The sequence below is a fragment of the Pseudopodoces humilis genome, chromosome 18, assembly GCF_049639895.1.
Source record: "Pseudopodoces humilis isolate 2021_Gansu_Grassland_sample_001 chromosome 18, ASM4963989v1, whole genome shotgun sequence".
NCBI lineage: Eukaryota > Metazoa > Chordata > Aves > Passeriformes > Paridae > Pseudopodoces > Pseudopodoces humilis.
The window spans coordinates 10,981,247-10,999,247 of record NC_142217.1 but is presented as its reverse complement, the minus strand read 5'-3'; the positions used below and the strand labels follow the sequence as shown (position 1 = coordinate 10,999,247).

The window sequence follows — 18,001 nt, the reverse complement described above, 5'->3', positions numbered from 1 at the left end:
AAAAGGCACAAAGTATAACCAACTTTGACTTGAGACAGATTTTGCCTACATTCAGTGATCACTTCGATAAATTAGCATTTATTTGAATCATCAGTTTTTTCAGGACTGTGGAGATTATTTGAAAAGTGCTCAGAAGGTAAGATGGACTAAGATGTAACTCACGGAAGGGCCAGTAAGAGGAAGGGAGGAATGGATGCATTGGAGACTTTCCAAAATTTCCAGGCCAAACAATTAACCTAAAAGCAACAAAAATTTAGGATCTTAAACCTTTTTATCTGGCTTTTATTTAGCTTTCTTTTTGTAGACGTCAGAGATGAAACATTCTATATTTGGGAACATGAGAACATTTGTATGCTTCTGAAACTTCAATGTATTTCCAAACAGATTACTCATGAATTAACAAGTCAGAAGGGCTGTAGGAATTTCTTGCATTTGTAAGTGACAAATGAAATTGTCAAAATGAAGTATGATAACAGACGAATTCACACATAAAAGATTTAAATAAAATATGCTAACAGACAAGTTGAGACATACAGGATTTTGAAAAAAACCCCAAAAAAGCCAAAGAAGAAATAGAAGGAACCAAGTTCTAATCTATCTAATTTGGATATTGTGTAGTAGGTTTATGTACATAAAATATTTTTAAATTTTTTGTTTTGTTTTGTTTTACCTGATATGGAGAAAGCAGATGAAGATTCATTTCAAAGAATTTAAAATTGTTTAAAAATATGTCTGTGTCCATCATTTCAATGAGTTGACAAGTTAGTCCTTTCACAAGCTGTCCTGTGCTGATAGGAAAGGCAAATTTAATCTTTTGAATATTTAAGCAGGATCTAGTCCTTACTCCCCACGATCCCATCCTAAGACACAGTTTCTTCACCTCTCCCATTTCTTGTAATTAAAAGGCTCTTGAAAGTAAAAACGCTAACAAATTGAAAAATATCAACTAAGCCTTAAAACACCCAAACCTCTGCAATGCTTTGATCCTGATTTTGGTTTTGAATACCCTTTTTAATAAGGAAGGTGAATTATCCTGTGGTATCCAAGAATGAATAAACGTAAGGTAATACATAATAACCACATATTGTTTACCTCAAAGTTGCTCTCATCAAAAAACTAGTCATAAACCCCATTTCAAAAGAGATATAGTGCATACCTTAGAAGGTCAACAGGATAGTTTTCCTTGGACACTAATTCATACAGATACAAAGCCTGAAAATAAACCCACCATAATTAAAGGTAACTTTAGTGAATCCAGTTTTAAGAGACAGTAACTACTGCATGGTTTTTGTACTCTTAGCTCTTTCATGTACTCTAAAGGTACTTTTATGGTCTAGCTTAAGCAACCAAAAGATTTGGCATCCAGTTTGGCTGAATTTTTTCTTCACAAGACAAGCCATCACTGGCTGGCATTATGGGATGATGTTAAACCTGTACAAGGCTCACATGCACTGTAAAACTTAGGTCTGAAGGGAGCTCTGGAGATCATCTGATCCAACCTTTCATCTCTCTGGACCAAGTCAAAGACTTTACATGGAAATGTCTAATATCCAGTACTGGAAAGAGAAAATTTACATGGCTGAAACCTGTGGGTTTAAATTCAGCATATTAATGCTTCCTTTTCCATAGCATTGTCTCATAGTACTGCCTGGGTTCTAAATGCCCTTTGGTGTTTATGTTGATATAATTGGGGCAGTTCCTTCCTTTTACCTTGTGTTCCTTGAACACAAATATATTACACCACTTTTCCAATTCTCCCATCCCACTAAATTGCAGGGGAATGGAAACTGCATAACAATTTTTACCTGGCTGCTTCTTAGTTCTTTTTCTTCCAGCATTGAAGAATTAAATCCAGTTTGCTTCCATAAACCAGAAAGAGAGACTTCTTTAAAGAAAGATCCTTGTATATCTTTGACTGATGAAGAAAAATCTCCAGATGCAGCTACCTAAAAAGAGAAACACAGAAATACATGGCATTTCTGAAGTGATGCTTAGATTTACAGGAATTTGCCCTTCTGTCTACTCTGTAATATTTCTCTTAAGAGGATAAAGGAAAAACACAACAGTATTAAGGACACAACGGAAATAAGCAAGAGGAGAGCCTTCAAAATACACTTGGTGATCAGAAAAAAAAGCAGTGGAATCATTAACCATTGAGCTAAAGGACACATCTTGGTTTAATTCATGCTCTACAGCTCTGGTTACTGTGCTCTTGTACAGACAGAACCTGCCACACACTGGAGTTTGTAATCACCTTCCTGAGGATGCCCTGCTGCTGTGCAGGAGATAAGTCAGACAAGTACTGGGACGTTGTGCCTCGAATAATCTGAGCCAGCTCCCTGGGGCTCATGCTGTGGAGTGACTGGGTGCCAATTCCTGTCACCAAGGCGCCCATTTGGCTAATGTTATAAAACGATAAAACCTGCAGGGAGAGCAGCACAAGCAAACAGGAAGTTTTCTTGAGAAAAGCAGATACATCTAAAAGCAAAAATCAGTAAATAAAGCAAAACTATTCTTGTTAAATACTTAATACATTTACTGCCTGGGAATGCATTTTCCATGTCTGCCCACAGAACAAATGCCTGAAGTTTCTCAGAAGTTCCTTTTTCTGAAACTTCAACCAGGACCTGATTCCTTGCATTACAATATATTTGAGTATACATCCTGGTATCTCTGATCATGCAAATTCTGCTTAGAGCAGTGAAACAGACAAAATAATACATACAAATGCCAAATCCAAATATCTATTCTGTTACTAGAAAATTTCTTTGGGAGTACAATCTTGGATGCTTTTATTTCATTTAAACACATTTTTCAGGCCACTAACTAAACAGAATGCTTGCAGTAAACTTTTTAAATCTACAGTTATTATTGAGAAGAAGCCATTTCACTTTTAAAAACAGAAAGTAGGAAAGCTGTTATCAGAGGTACCTTTTCATAAGAGAGATATTTACTGGATAAAATCATAACTTGGCTTTTTGCCCACCCAGAGACTTGGTTTAATGTTGCAACAGCATTATGCACTGCTTCAGGTGACAGAGATTCCAGCTGACTTGAAGTTAGTCCAACCACAGCATCTGACAGAGATCCAAGGGTATCATTCAATGTCTGGTTTTGCATGGCAATGTTCAGGAGTTGAGATTTGAGCTAAATCAAACAAAAAGAGCAGATCAGAAGTAAAAATCTGCCAAGAACCAATTTCCATTACCACCCAAAACATTAACTGGAATCTCTGGAATAGGCATTGGCAAATATTCACACACTTCATAAAATTTCAAAAATAGAACCACAGTTGTGAAAGGAATATGGAACAGGAATATGAAACAGAATGAGAAAAGAATGAGCACTCAAAATGGGTTTCTATTCTTTGCATTCTCAAGAACTATTTTCCCTTATTTCTTAAGTCCAAATAATTTTTCACTCATTTCTTATTTAAGGAGAACACCCTTCCTCCTCTGTTTACAGGATTATGTTAGGCAAGAAGAACAAGTGTTGTACACACCTCATGAACCTCAGCCTGGAAACCTCTCAGCTGATTGCATTTAATCATTTGATGAAGTAGAGCCCGGGCCACAGCTGCATCCATCTGTTCCAGGTCATCATAAAAGCAAACCAACAAACCCAGCCTACAGAGCAGAAATACATTAGCTCCCTTCTGACATAAAAGGTGTCACTGCTAGGAAACGGAAACACAGCTTGATACTCTCTCCTTATGATCACAGCTTTAGCCATTTCAGTTTGTCATGAGTGCCTCAAACTGCAGTCTTTAAAACTCAGCCTGTAACAGGGGCATGTGAACATGCACTGGCCTTTGGATTCAGCTGAATTTTGTCTGGATTGTGCTTGAGAATTTACCTGTTCTGGTTCCATTTGTCCATGGCTGGATTGTCCTAGTTAATGACTCCACTCCCCTTGACAGGATAATCTTGAAAATGATGGAGGGCTATTACTAAGTCTCTAGAAGTGTCTTGCTGGGTTCTTATCTGGTTTGATTGGATGTTTTGAACTCTAAGTCCTGCTTGGATTTTACATGCAATACAACTCATTTGTGTTTCAGAGCAGCAGCTGGGGCACAACATGGCCTCTTTATCATTTTAGGATTAAACAAAGCCTGCTGTATTTCACATCAAACACAGGACTGGCCAATGGATGGAGACCTGTCCAGTTCAACACTGGTTAGGAGAAACCACACTGAGGCTCAGTTGTGCCAGCACAACTTGCAGTCTGCAAGGCAGGGTTTTGGACTGAGATAATTTTCCTTCATATTTCCCATGCTGTAATATTTAAGTCAACATTTCCATTAACCTCTGTAAAGTGCAACCACAGCCATAGTTTTTGGAGAGGAGGAGTCACACCACCACAGCCTGCTGTAGGTGTCCTTCTGGCTTACACCTTGTGCTTATTTACTGCCTTGACCTGCAGCCTTGCAAAGAAAGAGCTCTGAATTGTGCATCACTATGTCTGGACTTTGAACTTTATAGTGATGGGGATGAACTGGTTTGTAGGAAGCTACTTTGTTTGAGTCAATTCCGTGTCCCTGTAAACTCTCAGCTTTTGCTTTTATAATTTACTCAGAATAAGAACCTCAAAGATATGGCCAAAGACTGGATTTCCTGCTACAGTCCCTGTTTTTCCACAATTCAGTGAGACAGGTACAGGCAGAGTCTGAGAAGTAATGTCCAGATGTGAATCAAATCAACAGTGGACAATGCTGCAGCACAACCAGAAACTCAGTCAAATTCTGCAGCACATAAAGGCTTTTAGTTCCTCCAGTCCCTCAACAACAACCTGCCATTGATACAACAAAACACTGCTTCAGCAACACATCAATTCAAGTGAATTCATCAAACCAACATACAAATCAAAGAAACATCTATAAGAGCATTTTTATAACAAATAATTATATGCTGATGCATTATTGCATAGCCACCAAAAGCTCTTCATCTCCTTTGGGATTAGCAGAAATGAGTAACTACTTCTTAAAAGTAAAAGCACATTTAAATCAACAGTATAGTTAAAATGAGTAACATAAACTAAGTGTGTTGTAAAAATGGAATATATTAAGGATTATGGAGCATGACATTTCTCTCATCTGTGAGAATACAGCAGCTCTTGTGAGTGACAAAATCATTTTTAAGATTTCTGACATTGAAATTTAGAGCGTGGGCATAACTCTTCTCTCGCTTACTCCTCCGACAATGAGCAATGCTTCATGGAAGTCAGCAAGCTACACTGCAGTAAAGACAGGAGCTCTGAAGCCATAAAGCATATTCTCCATTAGTTTAAAACTCCAAGGTATCCCCCGAGGAGACTACAAATCATTTCAGACAGTATTGTCTAGGGACTAAATACATCCATTGATATGACAATGTAAATGTAAATGTGGAGTGCAGAGCTTTCTCACGCTTGCTGCAGTTTATTTTGATTTTTTATTACTGTTAAAGTTAGTTCAGTGCAGATTTGACAGACCTGAAAATTCAGTTTCCTGCTTACACATTTAATATTCAAACATTTAAGCATGGCTCATCTCTACCCTGCAGAACAAAGAGGACAGTAGGGCAGGCTTTACACCACTTTGTGGCTTCAGTGGTGACACTCGTGTCTATTAAAATCCACTTGCAGTCCTGGCTGGCAGGAGTTGAGATTTCTTCCTTCAATCCTAACTGTAACATGATTTCCACGAAACACCTTCATGTTCTGTGATTCAAGCAGCCAAGACCACTCATGTCCTGCTGTCCCAGATTATTCTATTGCTCTACAATGCGATGGAGCTCTGCCTGGGTCCCCCAGATACTTCTGCAAACTTCCTATGAATGCTACAGGCATCTCCTCACTGTGGAGCAGGAGACAAAGCATTAGCTAATTAGGCACACCTCCAAAAATTCATAAAGTAGCAATTCTTCACTGTTGCTAAACAAGGCTGGATTTCAGCCTAGATTTTTCTGCTGGAACAAAAAAAACTGTGCCACATTTCCTCCTTAGTTGTTCCATCCATACACAGCCATAACAGAAAAAGCAAAGCCGCCTTGCCTGTAGATAGTTGAAGTGTTCCTCATATCAAATCCTGATGAGTTTATCCTTTCCAGGAGGGCCTGTGCAAGCTCTGGTGTGATATCATACACTGTGTCCAACTGCTTTGTTGCATTGTCGTAGCTAATGAACAGTCTGATCTGACCAGCACAAACAAAACCATGCATCAGCACTGTGAGACAATGAATCCTACAAAGTGTGTGTCTGACACTCAAAATTAATTGAGCCTTTTCATGTTATAGAGAAAGGAAGAAGATTTGGATAAATCAGTATTTCCAAGTGAGTGATTCTCTGCCAAAATATCATATAATTTGAGGGTCTTTTATCATTGGTTCCCCTCAGTAGGAGTCACAGAAGTCTAATACTGATAAATAATTACATATTAACAACAGGCACTTTAAAAATAAAAATATAGAACTTTATAAAGAATACATTTATATTTTCCCACTATATTTTCTCTTTAATTAATAAAATATATAAAGTTATTTTTCATGTTTAGGTGTACATTTGTGTTCATATTGTTTGTAGCTGACATTACTTGGCAATAACATATCCAACCACACTTTGTTACTTACTTCATTGAGACTAATTTTCAATATTTCTTCTAATGGGAGATGGATCATGTATCTTCCCAAAATCCATAAGCTTTCAGCAGTGACCCAAGAAGTTGATTCATTGAATTCTGTTTTGGGGAAATAAATACTCACTACAATGTTAAGAAAGTAATTCCTTTTCAAATATATTTTACCTAGTATATTGTTATTAGTAAATAATAAAAAATCTGCAAATCAGAAAAATCCTTAGCAGAGAGAGTCAGATTCCATTCATTTGCTACATTTTAGCACCACACTTTTATGAGTCCATAAATTTTTTAATAAAAATGAAATAGTGTTTCAAGTGTGTCAAATTTTCTCATATAAAAACAATTAATGTTTTATGTTGTCAAAACAGAGACTAGATAAAATGTGGGACAAGAAAAATTTACCCAAAAATATTACATATGGAGCATTGGTTTTAAAATTCACTTTTCCTAATCAGATGTATTATTTAAGAACATCAGGGAGGCATGATACTTTATATATCTTATATATTAGTACTGATGATGCCACTTATTTCAGCAATATGCAATAGCAATAATGGAGAAAATGAAAAACTGCTCAAATACCTACATGGAAATAGGCTGACAAAACCACAAAATACTGCATAACAGTTAAAAAATGGCATTCATTTAGTAACATTCTCCCAAGGATTGAAAATGAAATAAAGATCCAAATATGCCCGAGAAAAAACATATTTATGGACTCCATGTGTACCCTGAGCCACAAAGACTGTTTTCTCCAGGGTATTGTCATTTGGATGGCTCAGTGTGTGACACCTCTGAACACATTCCTGTGTGCAGTGCCGATACAACTCTGTTGAAATAAAATCATCAGTGCACTATGACGAGTTTTCCAGAGATGGAAAAAAACAGCTTGCATCTATCAGAAGCTGAAGGACTCCATTAAGTGATTTTTTTGAAAACATAGATCTAAGCTTCTTAACTGAGACAAGATGATGATCCCAGCAGACCTGTCAGGCCTGTGTTTTTTGAAGTGATATTATCTCCCATTACCCAGAATATTATGAGAATTGAAAGACAGGACAAGAGCGCTAAAGACAAACCAGCACCGTTGAAGGATGTTGACTGTGGTTTTTAATAGAACAGATTCGCAGTTACCAGCCATGGCAGCTGTGATCCCCGAAAACTGATCCCTATCCCAGGTGGTCCCAGTGCTATCCACATATAAAGTGAATAAACCACCCTCCTGCAGGACTGTTCCTGCACTCTGCTGTGGTCTGAGGAGTGCAGATAAACATGAGGGAGCTTTCCTGCCCAGGGCTAATGGTTCACACTGCCACAAGCAATTGGGAATCAGACCACACTTGTTGCCCTGGGGGTGGATTCACATCTGTGCTGCTTTTGGCATGTGAAGCAGCAGCCAGGGAGGAAAAAGGTGCAAAGCAACTCCCAGTCCCTCCCAAACTGGGTGATCTTCCATGAATTGAGGGTTTACTAATGCTTCAGACACAACCCAATATGATGCTGAGGGATTTTCCCAGGACTGCTGAGTAACACCAGGCAAATTCTCTATCTTTGCTTCCCCAGTAATGCACTGGCACTAACATCACCTCACAGCAGCAGCATGAACCTTCTCTCTACAACTTACTGGTTTACTCTGATATTTTCAAATGGCAGGAGACCCAGGAGGCAAATTTAGCTCCACTGAAGCAAGTGGGGATTTAACCTTTGATTTCTAGGGAAATAGGAAGAACACACACATCTGTAAGCCTAAAATGCTCCCAGGACAGCTGTGCTGGGATGTTCAGTGAAATCCAGGCACTGGCTCAGATGGTTCAGTGCCCTGCACAGCCCCCTTGTGGAGCCCATCCTGCCTGTCCCAGCTATGGAACAGCTGTTTCAGGCACATTAACCAGGCAAACAGATGTGGGAAAATGCATCCAATCAGGATTACTTAACTGGTTTTATCTTGTCCCTTTGCTGATCAAGTTGGTGCCATGTGCTTTTGCAAAATCCTGCATTTCTTTTGTGTTTTTAAACAGTGCAGAGGATAATGTATCCTGAGCCAGAGCTGTTTTTCTCCTCTGAAAAGGAGTTCAGAAAAGAACAACATGCCTTGGCAGAGCACCTGGCCACTGTATCCTATTTCAGACTTAGTACAGAGAGAAAAGACTGGAGTAGTAGAAAAAGACACTGTGTATATACACTTTCCTCTGTGCAGAGCAGAGGAAGAGTCATTGGACTTGATGATCCTGGAGATCTTTTCCAGTCTTAACAATAGCATGGTACTAGTCTCTAAGTCCAAGCATCTTTGGAGAACTATTTGTCATCAGTAACAAACACATTATATTTACTGTGTTCTGCAGAAAAAAGCATTCCAGACAGCTACTCTTACACAGACCTGTATTAACTGGGGAAACAATTCAATTCAATGGACAGGCCTTTTGCTGAGTGCTTTTCTCTTATGATAAGCAAGAGGAAAACACTTTGTAACATACCACTCATGTTGTAAGATTTCTGTAGAATCTGCTTCATCCAGCCATAGAGAGCTCTCTGAGTGCTTGCTGAAGTTCTGTCATAGAGGTCCTTGAATAATGATGATCTAAGTGATACATAGGCATGTTAGTTCACTAATGAGTTAACTATTCATTTTTTAATGACACATAGACAAATTATTTTAGAAACAGCATTCTTTAAACATAAGCAGAAAGCTGTATCTGGAAAACAGACTGAGACCATATAGCAACCTCTTTTTAAATAGTCAGCAAATCCAATGTAGTATTAATTGTGTCTGAAAAATAAATGGCTTACAAGTTTCTGAAAGCATCCTCCAGCAGAAGGTTTGGGAGATTCCCTATGACATCAGGTTGGAGATAGCTCACTGCTGACACACGCAGAATCTGACTCAGGATATCCACACAGTCCAGGGCACTCAGAGCCAGGAAGCATTTATCCAGTGTGACAAGAAACAAGGTCCTATTTACTCCCGGGCTTTGAAAAATTCTCTCTCTAGTCTTGCCCCAATCAAGAATAATATTTCCAATTTCCTGCAAGCAACAAAGTGTTAAATTAACATCTTTGATTAATTCAATACATTGGTCATCTTGAGGTCTGGCAGAGAGCACTCTACAAAGAATATGATGTTGTTCTCATGAAAAAGAGCTGCAAACTACTAGTTGTTTGTATTACTTCAGGTAATTCCTTTCTGGCATTGGGTAGAGACCAGCTTGAATTTTTACAAAACCAGAATGAAACCCAGAAAGATATTTCAAATGGCTGATTAACAAAATTACTAATTTCACCTTCTTTAGACATCTTGGCTCTCTTTCCAGCCACTGAAAAGAAGATACTCCCTGAGAGTAACTGGCCCTACCTACCTTGGGTGTTACTGTAGGAGGGTAAACTCTTCTCTGGAGATGAGTTTCTCTCTACTGATTACAGTGAAAATCCAAATTACTAACTTGGACTTACAGAAACAACCCTTACTGCTCTTTAGACAGTAAGAGTTGAACGAACTAAGTCTAACTTAAGAGAAGAGGGAGTCCTGAATCCAGTTCAAGCCAGGTAAGTAACTGCAGGGCCTGCACTGTGAGTCCCCTAGTCTGTCCCTTTCCATTTATATAAACCACTGACAGCAGCTCTTCTTTTTCACAAGTGGAAACTCACAAGATGCTCCTTTTTGCTGTTGAAGAGGTACTTCATTGCAGTCTGGAACTGCTGCTGATCAAGGTGTTGCATTTCGGACAGTAGCTGCCTGGGCTGATATAAAAGGTTCTCCAGGTAACTTTTTATGGACACCTGAAATATAGAAAAATATGTTAATATACATAAAACTCATACTATTGTATTTTTACTCCCTGAAAATCTGTGCTCAAGGAGAACTAAGTGCTTAGCTCTGTATTGTCTGTGCTGCCAATGATCAAAATAACTATTCTCCACACAAACTGAAAACAAAAATAATCTAAATGCATTCTGAAAGACAGTAATTTTCAAATCCTATTCTTGGTTTCATGAAGAAGTCCTCCCAAGAGAGCTTTTTAACAAAGATGCCTCAGTTTCTCACTTCATAAAACAAGAGTAATAAAGCTTTTCTGCTTCACACAGCAGAGATGTGAAAATGATACTTTTAAGAGCTAAAAAATCCTAAAAAATAAAAACAGTTACCATGTGCATATTGTTTCTAAAAAGGAAGGAAATGGGCAATTAGATGGGAGGAGAAGTCTCTAACAGGTCATACACCAATAATTTTCCCTCTCACATCAAGCTGCATTACCAATTAACAATCTCAAGTCTGTTTTGAAAAATGGAAGGGCAATCATAAACATTGGAACAGAAATAAATGTAAGGCTCATTAGCAGCAGACTGGAGTAAAATCCCTTCTATTTCCTGACAGAATTATTTCAGAATTGGTTCGGAATTTGAGTTGCAATTGTTCTTTGCTGCCTTTGCTTAACTTGCATTGCCACCACCAAGTATTAACACAGTTCCTTTATGCCTCGGGGTTCAGCCTGCTGAGAGCCTCAGGCTACCAATAAACGTGACAAAGGGAAGGGGCAGTGGCAGGAAAATGTAGGTGAGCATGAGCTGTGACAGCGACACGGAGCTCGGAACAGGGTTCAAGTACTGTGCAGCTTCTGGGAATGCCTGAGGCTCAGGGATGGCACAGTTGACACTTCCCTGTTTCAGTGAGTGTAGGGACGAGGGAGGGGCTCAGGTTTGATTAGCTGGATACATGTCCACTCAAAGCAGCTCATCGCTAATCCTCAGCAGCAGGAGGAACAACTCCTTCCTGCAACAACTCCACATTGATAATTTACAAAAACAGCAGAGAGGAGCTTTAAAAGGTGGAGGTATTTTGTAGGATGCTCTGGAGCCTCTCATTCCATAAGGAGCAGTGTGAACTACAGCCAGTCAAAATCTGAGAGAAACCCGTCATTTTTTGGGGAAACAGCATTTATATACACTCAACTCAGAAACAATGAGCACAAAAAATCCTAATTTTTGCTTTCCATCAGAGGAAAAGCAAAAAAGATTGTTACTGTTATTTCTGCCTTGCATACTCCAGCAATCTTCGGGGGAAAAGACAACCCATTCCTGTTTCACTGCTACACTGTAGATGTGTTAATTACCTCTATCATTGACCACCTAGCTTTGGCTACAGAGACAGGTTGTTTTTTTAATTTCCTTTCAAATAAAAATTTTCACGCATCTTAATTGTCACAAACCTGGAGGCTGCTAATAGTAAACATAACTTCCTGGGCATGAAAATATGCCATGACTTTTGTAAGCAGATCTGTTGTCCAGACATTAGAGCTGTAACAGAAAAATGCCAATAAAATAATTATAACAACTTAAATAGCAGATTAAAAGAGTAAAAAAGAAAAAGGGAAACAGTGATACTAACACTATAATGACAAAAGTATTCTGTTTTTTGTCTAGCCAGAGTAATAGCTGATCTATTTAACGCAATGAAAATACATGGTTCAATGGGGAATGGAATTAATTAATTTTTTCCATCTAATTCCACAGCTACCCACAATAAACTCAACTTTCCAAGGTATTGCCATTAGTACCACCTCCAAGGCATATGCTTTCTGGCACTCCATTATACCTGTTCTGATCTGCTTGCAGGAAGTACAGGGAGTAACTGCTGCCTTCCCTTCAGCAGAGCCATTAATTTCACTGTGTCCTCCTTACACAGCCACCGATTTCGTCAAAATATGTAGGAGTGGAATGGTGTTTGAGGCTTATACTGCTCTTTCAGATTTGGACAAAATTAGCAAATAATTCAAAAGCCACCAGGAATTGGAGGATGGGGGACAGAGTAAGACTGAAAGAAGGAGATGGACAGAAAGCTGGAACTGCATCTAATTTCCTTAAGAAGCCATTTGGACACATGTGAGCAAAGTTAATTATCAAAACTTCTGAAAACTGTAGCAAATATTTCAGCCTCATTCTATATTTTTTTTTCCTTTTTTATGACAAACATGTTTTCTCCTGTTAATAGGAAATACTCCTCCCAGGAGACCTAAATCCAAGTAATCTTATGCGCAAATTTCATTCTATCCATAATGTTCCAGCTTCTGTGGAGATGAAACAGATCATATCTGACGTGCAAGATAATATTGAAAAATCAAGATGGGGAGAGTAGTACATTACCTTTGAAAATAAAGTATATCTAGGAGGGCTGCACATAAAAAATGGAACATAAAAAGTTATGGTGAGATACTGAGTTTTAATTCATTTCAGAAGTGTATGTGGGAAGAACTGTGTACGTTACCATTCAGATATTTCCCAGCTATTACTTCCTCCTAAGGAAAAATTACAAATATATATAATAAATTATTATTTTTAGATTATAATATAAAATGTTAGTAGAGAGATCAAATAAAAATACTAACCACAGCTCTGTGTAACAATGGAGGCAGATCTGTAAAAGATTATCCTGTTATTAGAAGTTAATTTAATGTTTTATCATTCAATTGTGTTACACAAAAATACATTGATTGTATGTAGTGATTATATATACATATATAATTTATTTGCAAACATTTAATGCAGTTTTGATTAAATTTCTCTACAGAAAAACAGCGGGGGGAAAAAAGGCTAATCAGTCTTGGTGAAATTCTTTGCTGGCATAGCTCTATGAAGCCAAGAGAGCAGAGACCATGGTCCCAGTTACTAAACAACACCTGATTTATTACACATAGCTTTTTCCATGCCACAAAATACACCCCTCAGATAGGAGTTCTGGTCTTACCTTCAGAGTTCTGACTGTAAGTAATCTCAGCATGATTCATTGATATCAACAAGAAACACATCTTCAAAAGTCTGGACATTTCTTCTGGTGTTTTTTAGAATAAAAAGATACTTGGATTGAAAAGGCAAATAGGAAGAACAGAGTCAAAAGGCAATATTCACCACAAACTTTCAGAGCTATAAATCACAGACAGCCTACGCTATGGCGTAGAGATAGAGATCAGAACAATCCAAAGCTTCTTGTTCCCAAATTCTTAATTTAGATCTTTTTCTAGGATAGAGATACAATTTATGCTAACACAAGTCCACCAAGAGTGCGTGTGCACTCCCTGTATCTCCAGCTATATCTCCCTAAAGCAAGTGGGTCATTTAATTTTCCTCCTTGTAGCACCATTTATTTACCAAGTTACACTGCACCTCAATATGACTTCAATGCAGTTTTGTTAAAACAGGCAAAAAAAAATCCTTTTAAAATCAGATAAAAAAGAAGACAAATTGAATGAAAAAGGAAATTATAAAGAAGCTTCAAACAAACCCTAAGCTTCTCCTAGCTGGTTAAGCTGCCTGCAGTATCATTGCAGACTTGGTCTGAGACCCTCCATTTGCAGATCTCTGAACTCAGGGGTGGGACAGCCTGGCCCTGGTCCCATGTCCCTGCAGGGTGCTCCAGACAGGGAGGGGGAAGGAGCGCTCCCCTTCCCTGCTGCCACACTTGGAAAAAAGGGAGAAAACATCCTTACACTCTTCTGAAGGAAAGTCACACATTTGGGAAATAGACCATGTCACTTCACCTGGACGGATCAAAGCCGAGGTCTGTGTACTCACAAGAAGTCTCCCATCAATGTTTCACCACCACCTTGGACAGATTGTGTGGAAAGAGATGTTTTGGTAGCTCTTGCTATCCCTGCTGCCCTATGCTATGCAGCATAAAGACCATTGAAAGATAAATTGTCTGGGAGGGCAGTAATGGTATACCCAGAGCTTTTCACTAGGCTGTCACTGATTGCCACCAGAAAAAATTGTCTCACAGTTGTCCAAAACAAAATGAACATGTTGCTTTTGGTCTAGTTTTTCGAGGACAAGGATACACACAGAAGTAATGCAACAGGGTGGAAAGGAAGCAAAGACTGGGCAGGTTTCACTCACATAGGAGTTTCTGCAGCCATGCCCCCTCCACAGCTCTGAGGGCCATCAGCTGCTTCAATCCACACTGCAGAGAGGATTTTCTGTCTCTGCACCCTCAGCTTGGCCCTTTGCTCATCCTGAGTGACACCACCCCCACAGGTAAAACAACTAATTAATCTGAGATATTAGATGATGCCTTGATCCACAGATTGCAGCTTCTTATACTGGGATTAGCCCCTGATTTACCAAATGCCACGGAGGGTCCCATTGGCCAAATTGTCTCTGACCATAAAGAGACTTTGTTAGGTTTTGTCTCCCTTTCCCTCATTTCAAAGGTTTATTTGCAAAACACTGAATTTCTGCATTTCTTTTTGTTGCTGAATTCTGTGCTCACTCTCTCTTTCTTCCCCCCAAAGTTCTCTGTCACAGCTTGAGTTACAGATCTGAATATTTGATAAATGACACCTTTCTTGGACTGTTTAATCTCAAGTACCAAGGTACTCTTTTATGAAAATATCTTTCAACAAGCCTCCAGCCTTCAGTTTATTGCAAATACTTAACTCCAGTCTTGTAACAGAAGTGACTACAACTGAACAGATGATGAAAAATTTAAACATTAGACTTTAAGAAACTATTACCTCTGTCCTGCTCTTACACACACTGAAACCCCTTTCAGCTACTCTTTTGGGAGCACCACAGTAAATGTCTCTCATTCAGATGTATCTGGTTTCTTAGACAATGAACTTACTTGTGTGTGTTTCTGCCTGTGCCCTAACAATTTTGCAGTAAGGTTTGATTACTCGGCATAGGTTAAATGATGCTTCCAATGTCAGTCCCGATTTGTTTTTTCCAATTCATTCACTTTGATCAGGGAGTGTATTTTAATTAAAGCATGCAAATGTAACATATAAGGAGATTAAATGCTAAGAAAAGTGCTTTTTCATCCTAACTCAAGTGACAATCAGCAGGTGCACAAAAAGGTCCGCTGTGAAACAGCCCTGCTAGACAAGACAATCTGTGGGATGAAGTAGTTAATTTCTTGAGTGAAACAGATCGGTTTGCAGTTCACAGCAACTTCCAGACAGTCCCAATCACGCTGTGGGGATCTCCTGCAGATCCCATCCAGCAATTCCCTAGAGCCTGTTCCTTGCATATGTTGTGATGAGGTCTCTGACAAGTCACCCTTGCAGGGCGCCCCACTTATGAGAAGCTCCCAGACCTCCTTCTCCTCTCACTCCCAGAACAGCCACCCTTCCACGTACAGAAATCCTAGACATTTTATCACTCACTCCAAGCAGCCGCTGCCTTATCTGAAGCTCGATAACCAGAAGGCTGACTTTACAATCACAACTCTCGCTGATAAGCCCTTGCACTGCCGGTGCCCACCTTCCCCTTCACACCCAGGCTCTGAGAAGAAGCACCACATGCAGTGGGGGAACCCGCAAATGGTGCGGGCTGGAAAGGGAGAGCGAGCAGGAGAAGAGGAGGAGAGCCAGGACCCCGGAGCGCTTTACCTGCCTCTGCCGTGTGCGCCTCCTGTCCTGCACTGCAGGAGCTGGGCGGCTCCGGGCAGGGACCCTGGGCCAGGCCCAGCACCGCCCTGCAGCCTCAGGCGCCAGCCCGGCAGCAGCCGGCCCTCAGCGCGGGCGGGAAGGGCTCCTCCGCCGGGGACTCGGCGCTCCCAGAGCGGACAGGAGGGGACACTTCTGTCCCGAGATGAAGAGAGTTCAACGGGCTGTGCAGGGGAAACACAGGGCTGGGGCGGCCCTGCTCCCCCATCTCCCCAGCCCAAGGAGGGGCAGGTGGCCCTGGGTTCCTCAGAGTATGAACTGACAATACCTGGTACCGCCCGGCAAAAGAGGGCTGTGGTTTTGAGTGATGAAGGCTGTTCCAACTTTGCTTTGAAAGTTTCTGGCTAAATCGTGTGCTTGCACAGCATCGTTTTCCTGAAATGCAACACACCCAGTCCACCCTGACAGAACAGAACAGTTTAGTCACTCTCCAGGGCAAAACGCTGCACATTAGTGAGAGCACTGAGGTGCAGCTTGGAAGGACACTGTCACCCACAGCAGGACAGGGCAGGATTCCCATGCCTACAATGAATTTGGACATTAGAATTGCAACACTTGCTCCCTTAGATGGCATCTTAGAGTATTTGGGGCAATTTAATGAACTATTCGACTCCAGAGTTTATGTGGGCTGTGAGCAGCATTGACTGCACACAAATGCTCTCCTCAGGGCCTGCAGGAAGAAGTCCCTTCCCTCCCAAGGAAGTCTGGCTTTAGAAATACAGGTGTAGGTACAGTCCTAGGGGTTATTCTGTCTATTTAACAGGACTAACGAGGTGTCTGACCCTCCTGAATTTAGGCTTTGTAGAAAGATTTTCTTCATTATTCATCATGTTTTAATTCCTCATCTCAAATGTAAAGATACTTGGTTAAATAGAGTGAACAAAGCATAAAATTGTAAGAAAGGAAAAAAACCCTCCTATTATTTACATTGTACCTTCTGTTCCCAAACCTCTCAAAGCCATTACAAACTGAGATCCTCAGTGACAGGACTAAAAGATGAGAGACAAGAAATGCAGTCTCTTGTGTGATTTTTAACATGTGGGATTAAAACACTTAAGTACCTTTGAAGAAGTTTGTCTTACTACATATTTGCTACCTTAACCTAAATTCATGACACATTAAAAAACATTTTCCCACTTCTAGATGAGTACAAAACCAAGGCAGCAGAAGATAGATTAATGGATTCACTCCAGAGCATACATAGCCCATTTTCCCAACAGACAAATCTGATTGCACTATGTGCCAAAATGCAACAGCACATCTTGAAATGAGAATAACAGAGTCTAAATTACTGTTGAAAAGTAATTTGAAATTTCAGCAGTCGAATCCCTTGTTCCATATTACAGAATACTATTCCACAAAGATGACTGACAACAAAAAGCTAATAAATTGGCAGGAGAAATCATTAACTATCAGGCAAAGTGAGTTTGAGGTAAACCTAAAATGACATGTTAAGCATCCCACCTGACATAAAATCACCAATAATTATAAAAACCACAAAAAAGCACACAACACTTTTTTAGACTTCAAGCAACAGAAGTCAGTTCTTACTTCACTTACCTGAGGTTTCTCTGCTCTCTCACACTTGCAACCCAAGCACTGCATGACATACACCTGCCAGGTTGGTACTATTTATGACGTCTCTTGTTGTCCTAAAGGAAAGTTGTATCCCAACTGCCAGAAATTATCCACTTAAACAGTTTTTAAAACAAGACATGTTAAAATAAATAGCATTTATTTAGTGCTTCTGAAGAAAGGAAAATGTGTCAAGCTAGCTAAACTCTCAAGCCCCTACAGCCTGATCCTCAGAGGCAGTTTGACTCAGCAAATTTGCAAGAAATCACCTGCACCTTTTTAAAGCTGAAAACATTTGGCAACAACTTGCTTAGAGAGTTTGTTTTCAAAGCCATCAGTTTAAAATGCATAAACTGTTCTACTGTAACCCATTTAACTGGAA

At 39.7% G+C, this 18,001-nt stretch overlaps 1 protein-coding gene across 1 annotated transcript in view; it reads right to left on the bottom strand.

The window, feature by feature from the left end:
* OTOA (otoancorin) overlaps positions 1-17,716 on the bottom strand; it is a 37,138-nt gene extending 19,422 nt beyond the window's left edge. Inside the window, exons 1-18 of the mRNA XM_014252409.2 lie at positions 17,605-17,716; positions 13,350-13,459; positions 12,991-13,019; positions 12,870-12,900; positions 12,749-12,776; positions 11,815-11,902; positions 10,256-10,387; positions 9,401-9,636; positions 9,088-9,191; positions 6,606-6,712; positions 6,031-6,170; positions 3,503-3,626; positions 2,932-3,147; positions 2,255-2,422; positions 1,806-1,946; positions 1,157-1,212; positions 671-788; positions 163-236 (exon numbers count right to left, since the gene is read on the bottom strand). Coding sequence (XP_014107884.2) covers positions 163-236; positions 671-788; positions 1,157-1,212; positions 1,806-1,946; positions 2,255-2,422; positions 2,932-3,147; positions 3,503-3,626; positions 6,031-6,170; positions 6,606-6,712; positions 9,088-9,191; positions 9,401-9,636; positions 10,256-10,387; positions 11,815-11,902; positions 12,749-12,776; positions 12,870-12,900; positions 12,991-13,019; positions 13,350-13,428 — 1,871 coding nt within the window. The 5' untranslated portion in view covers positions 13,429-13,459; positions 17,605-17,716. The remainder of the gene's footprint in view (positions 1-162; positions 237-670; positions 789-1,156; positions 1,213-1,805; positions 1,947-2,254; positions 2,423-2,931; positions 3,148-3,502; positions 3,627-6,030; positions 6,171-6,605; positions 6,713-9,087; positions 9,192-9,400; positions 9,637-10,255; positions 10,388-11,814; positions 11,903-12,748; positions 12,777-12,869; positions 12,901-12,990; positions 13,020-13,349; positions 13,460-17,604) is intronic.
* Positions 17,717-18,001: the final 285 nt, after the last annotated feature.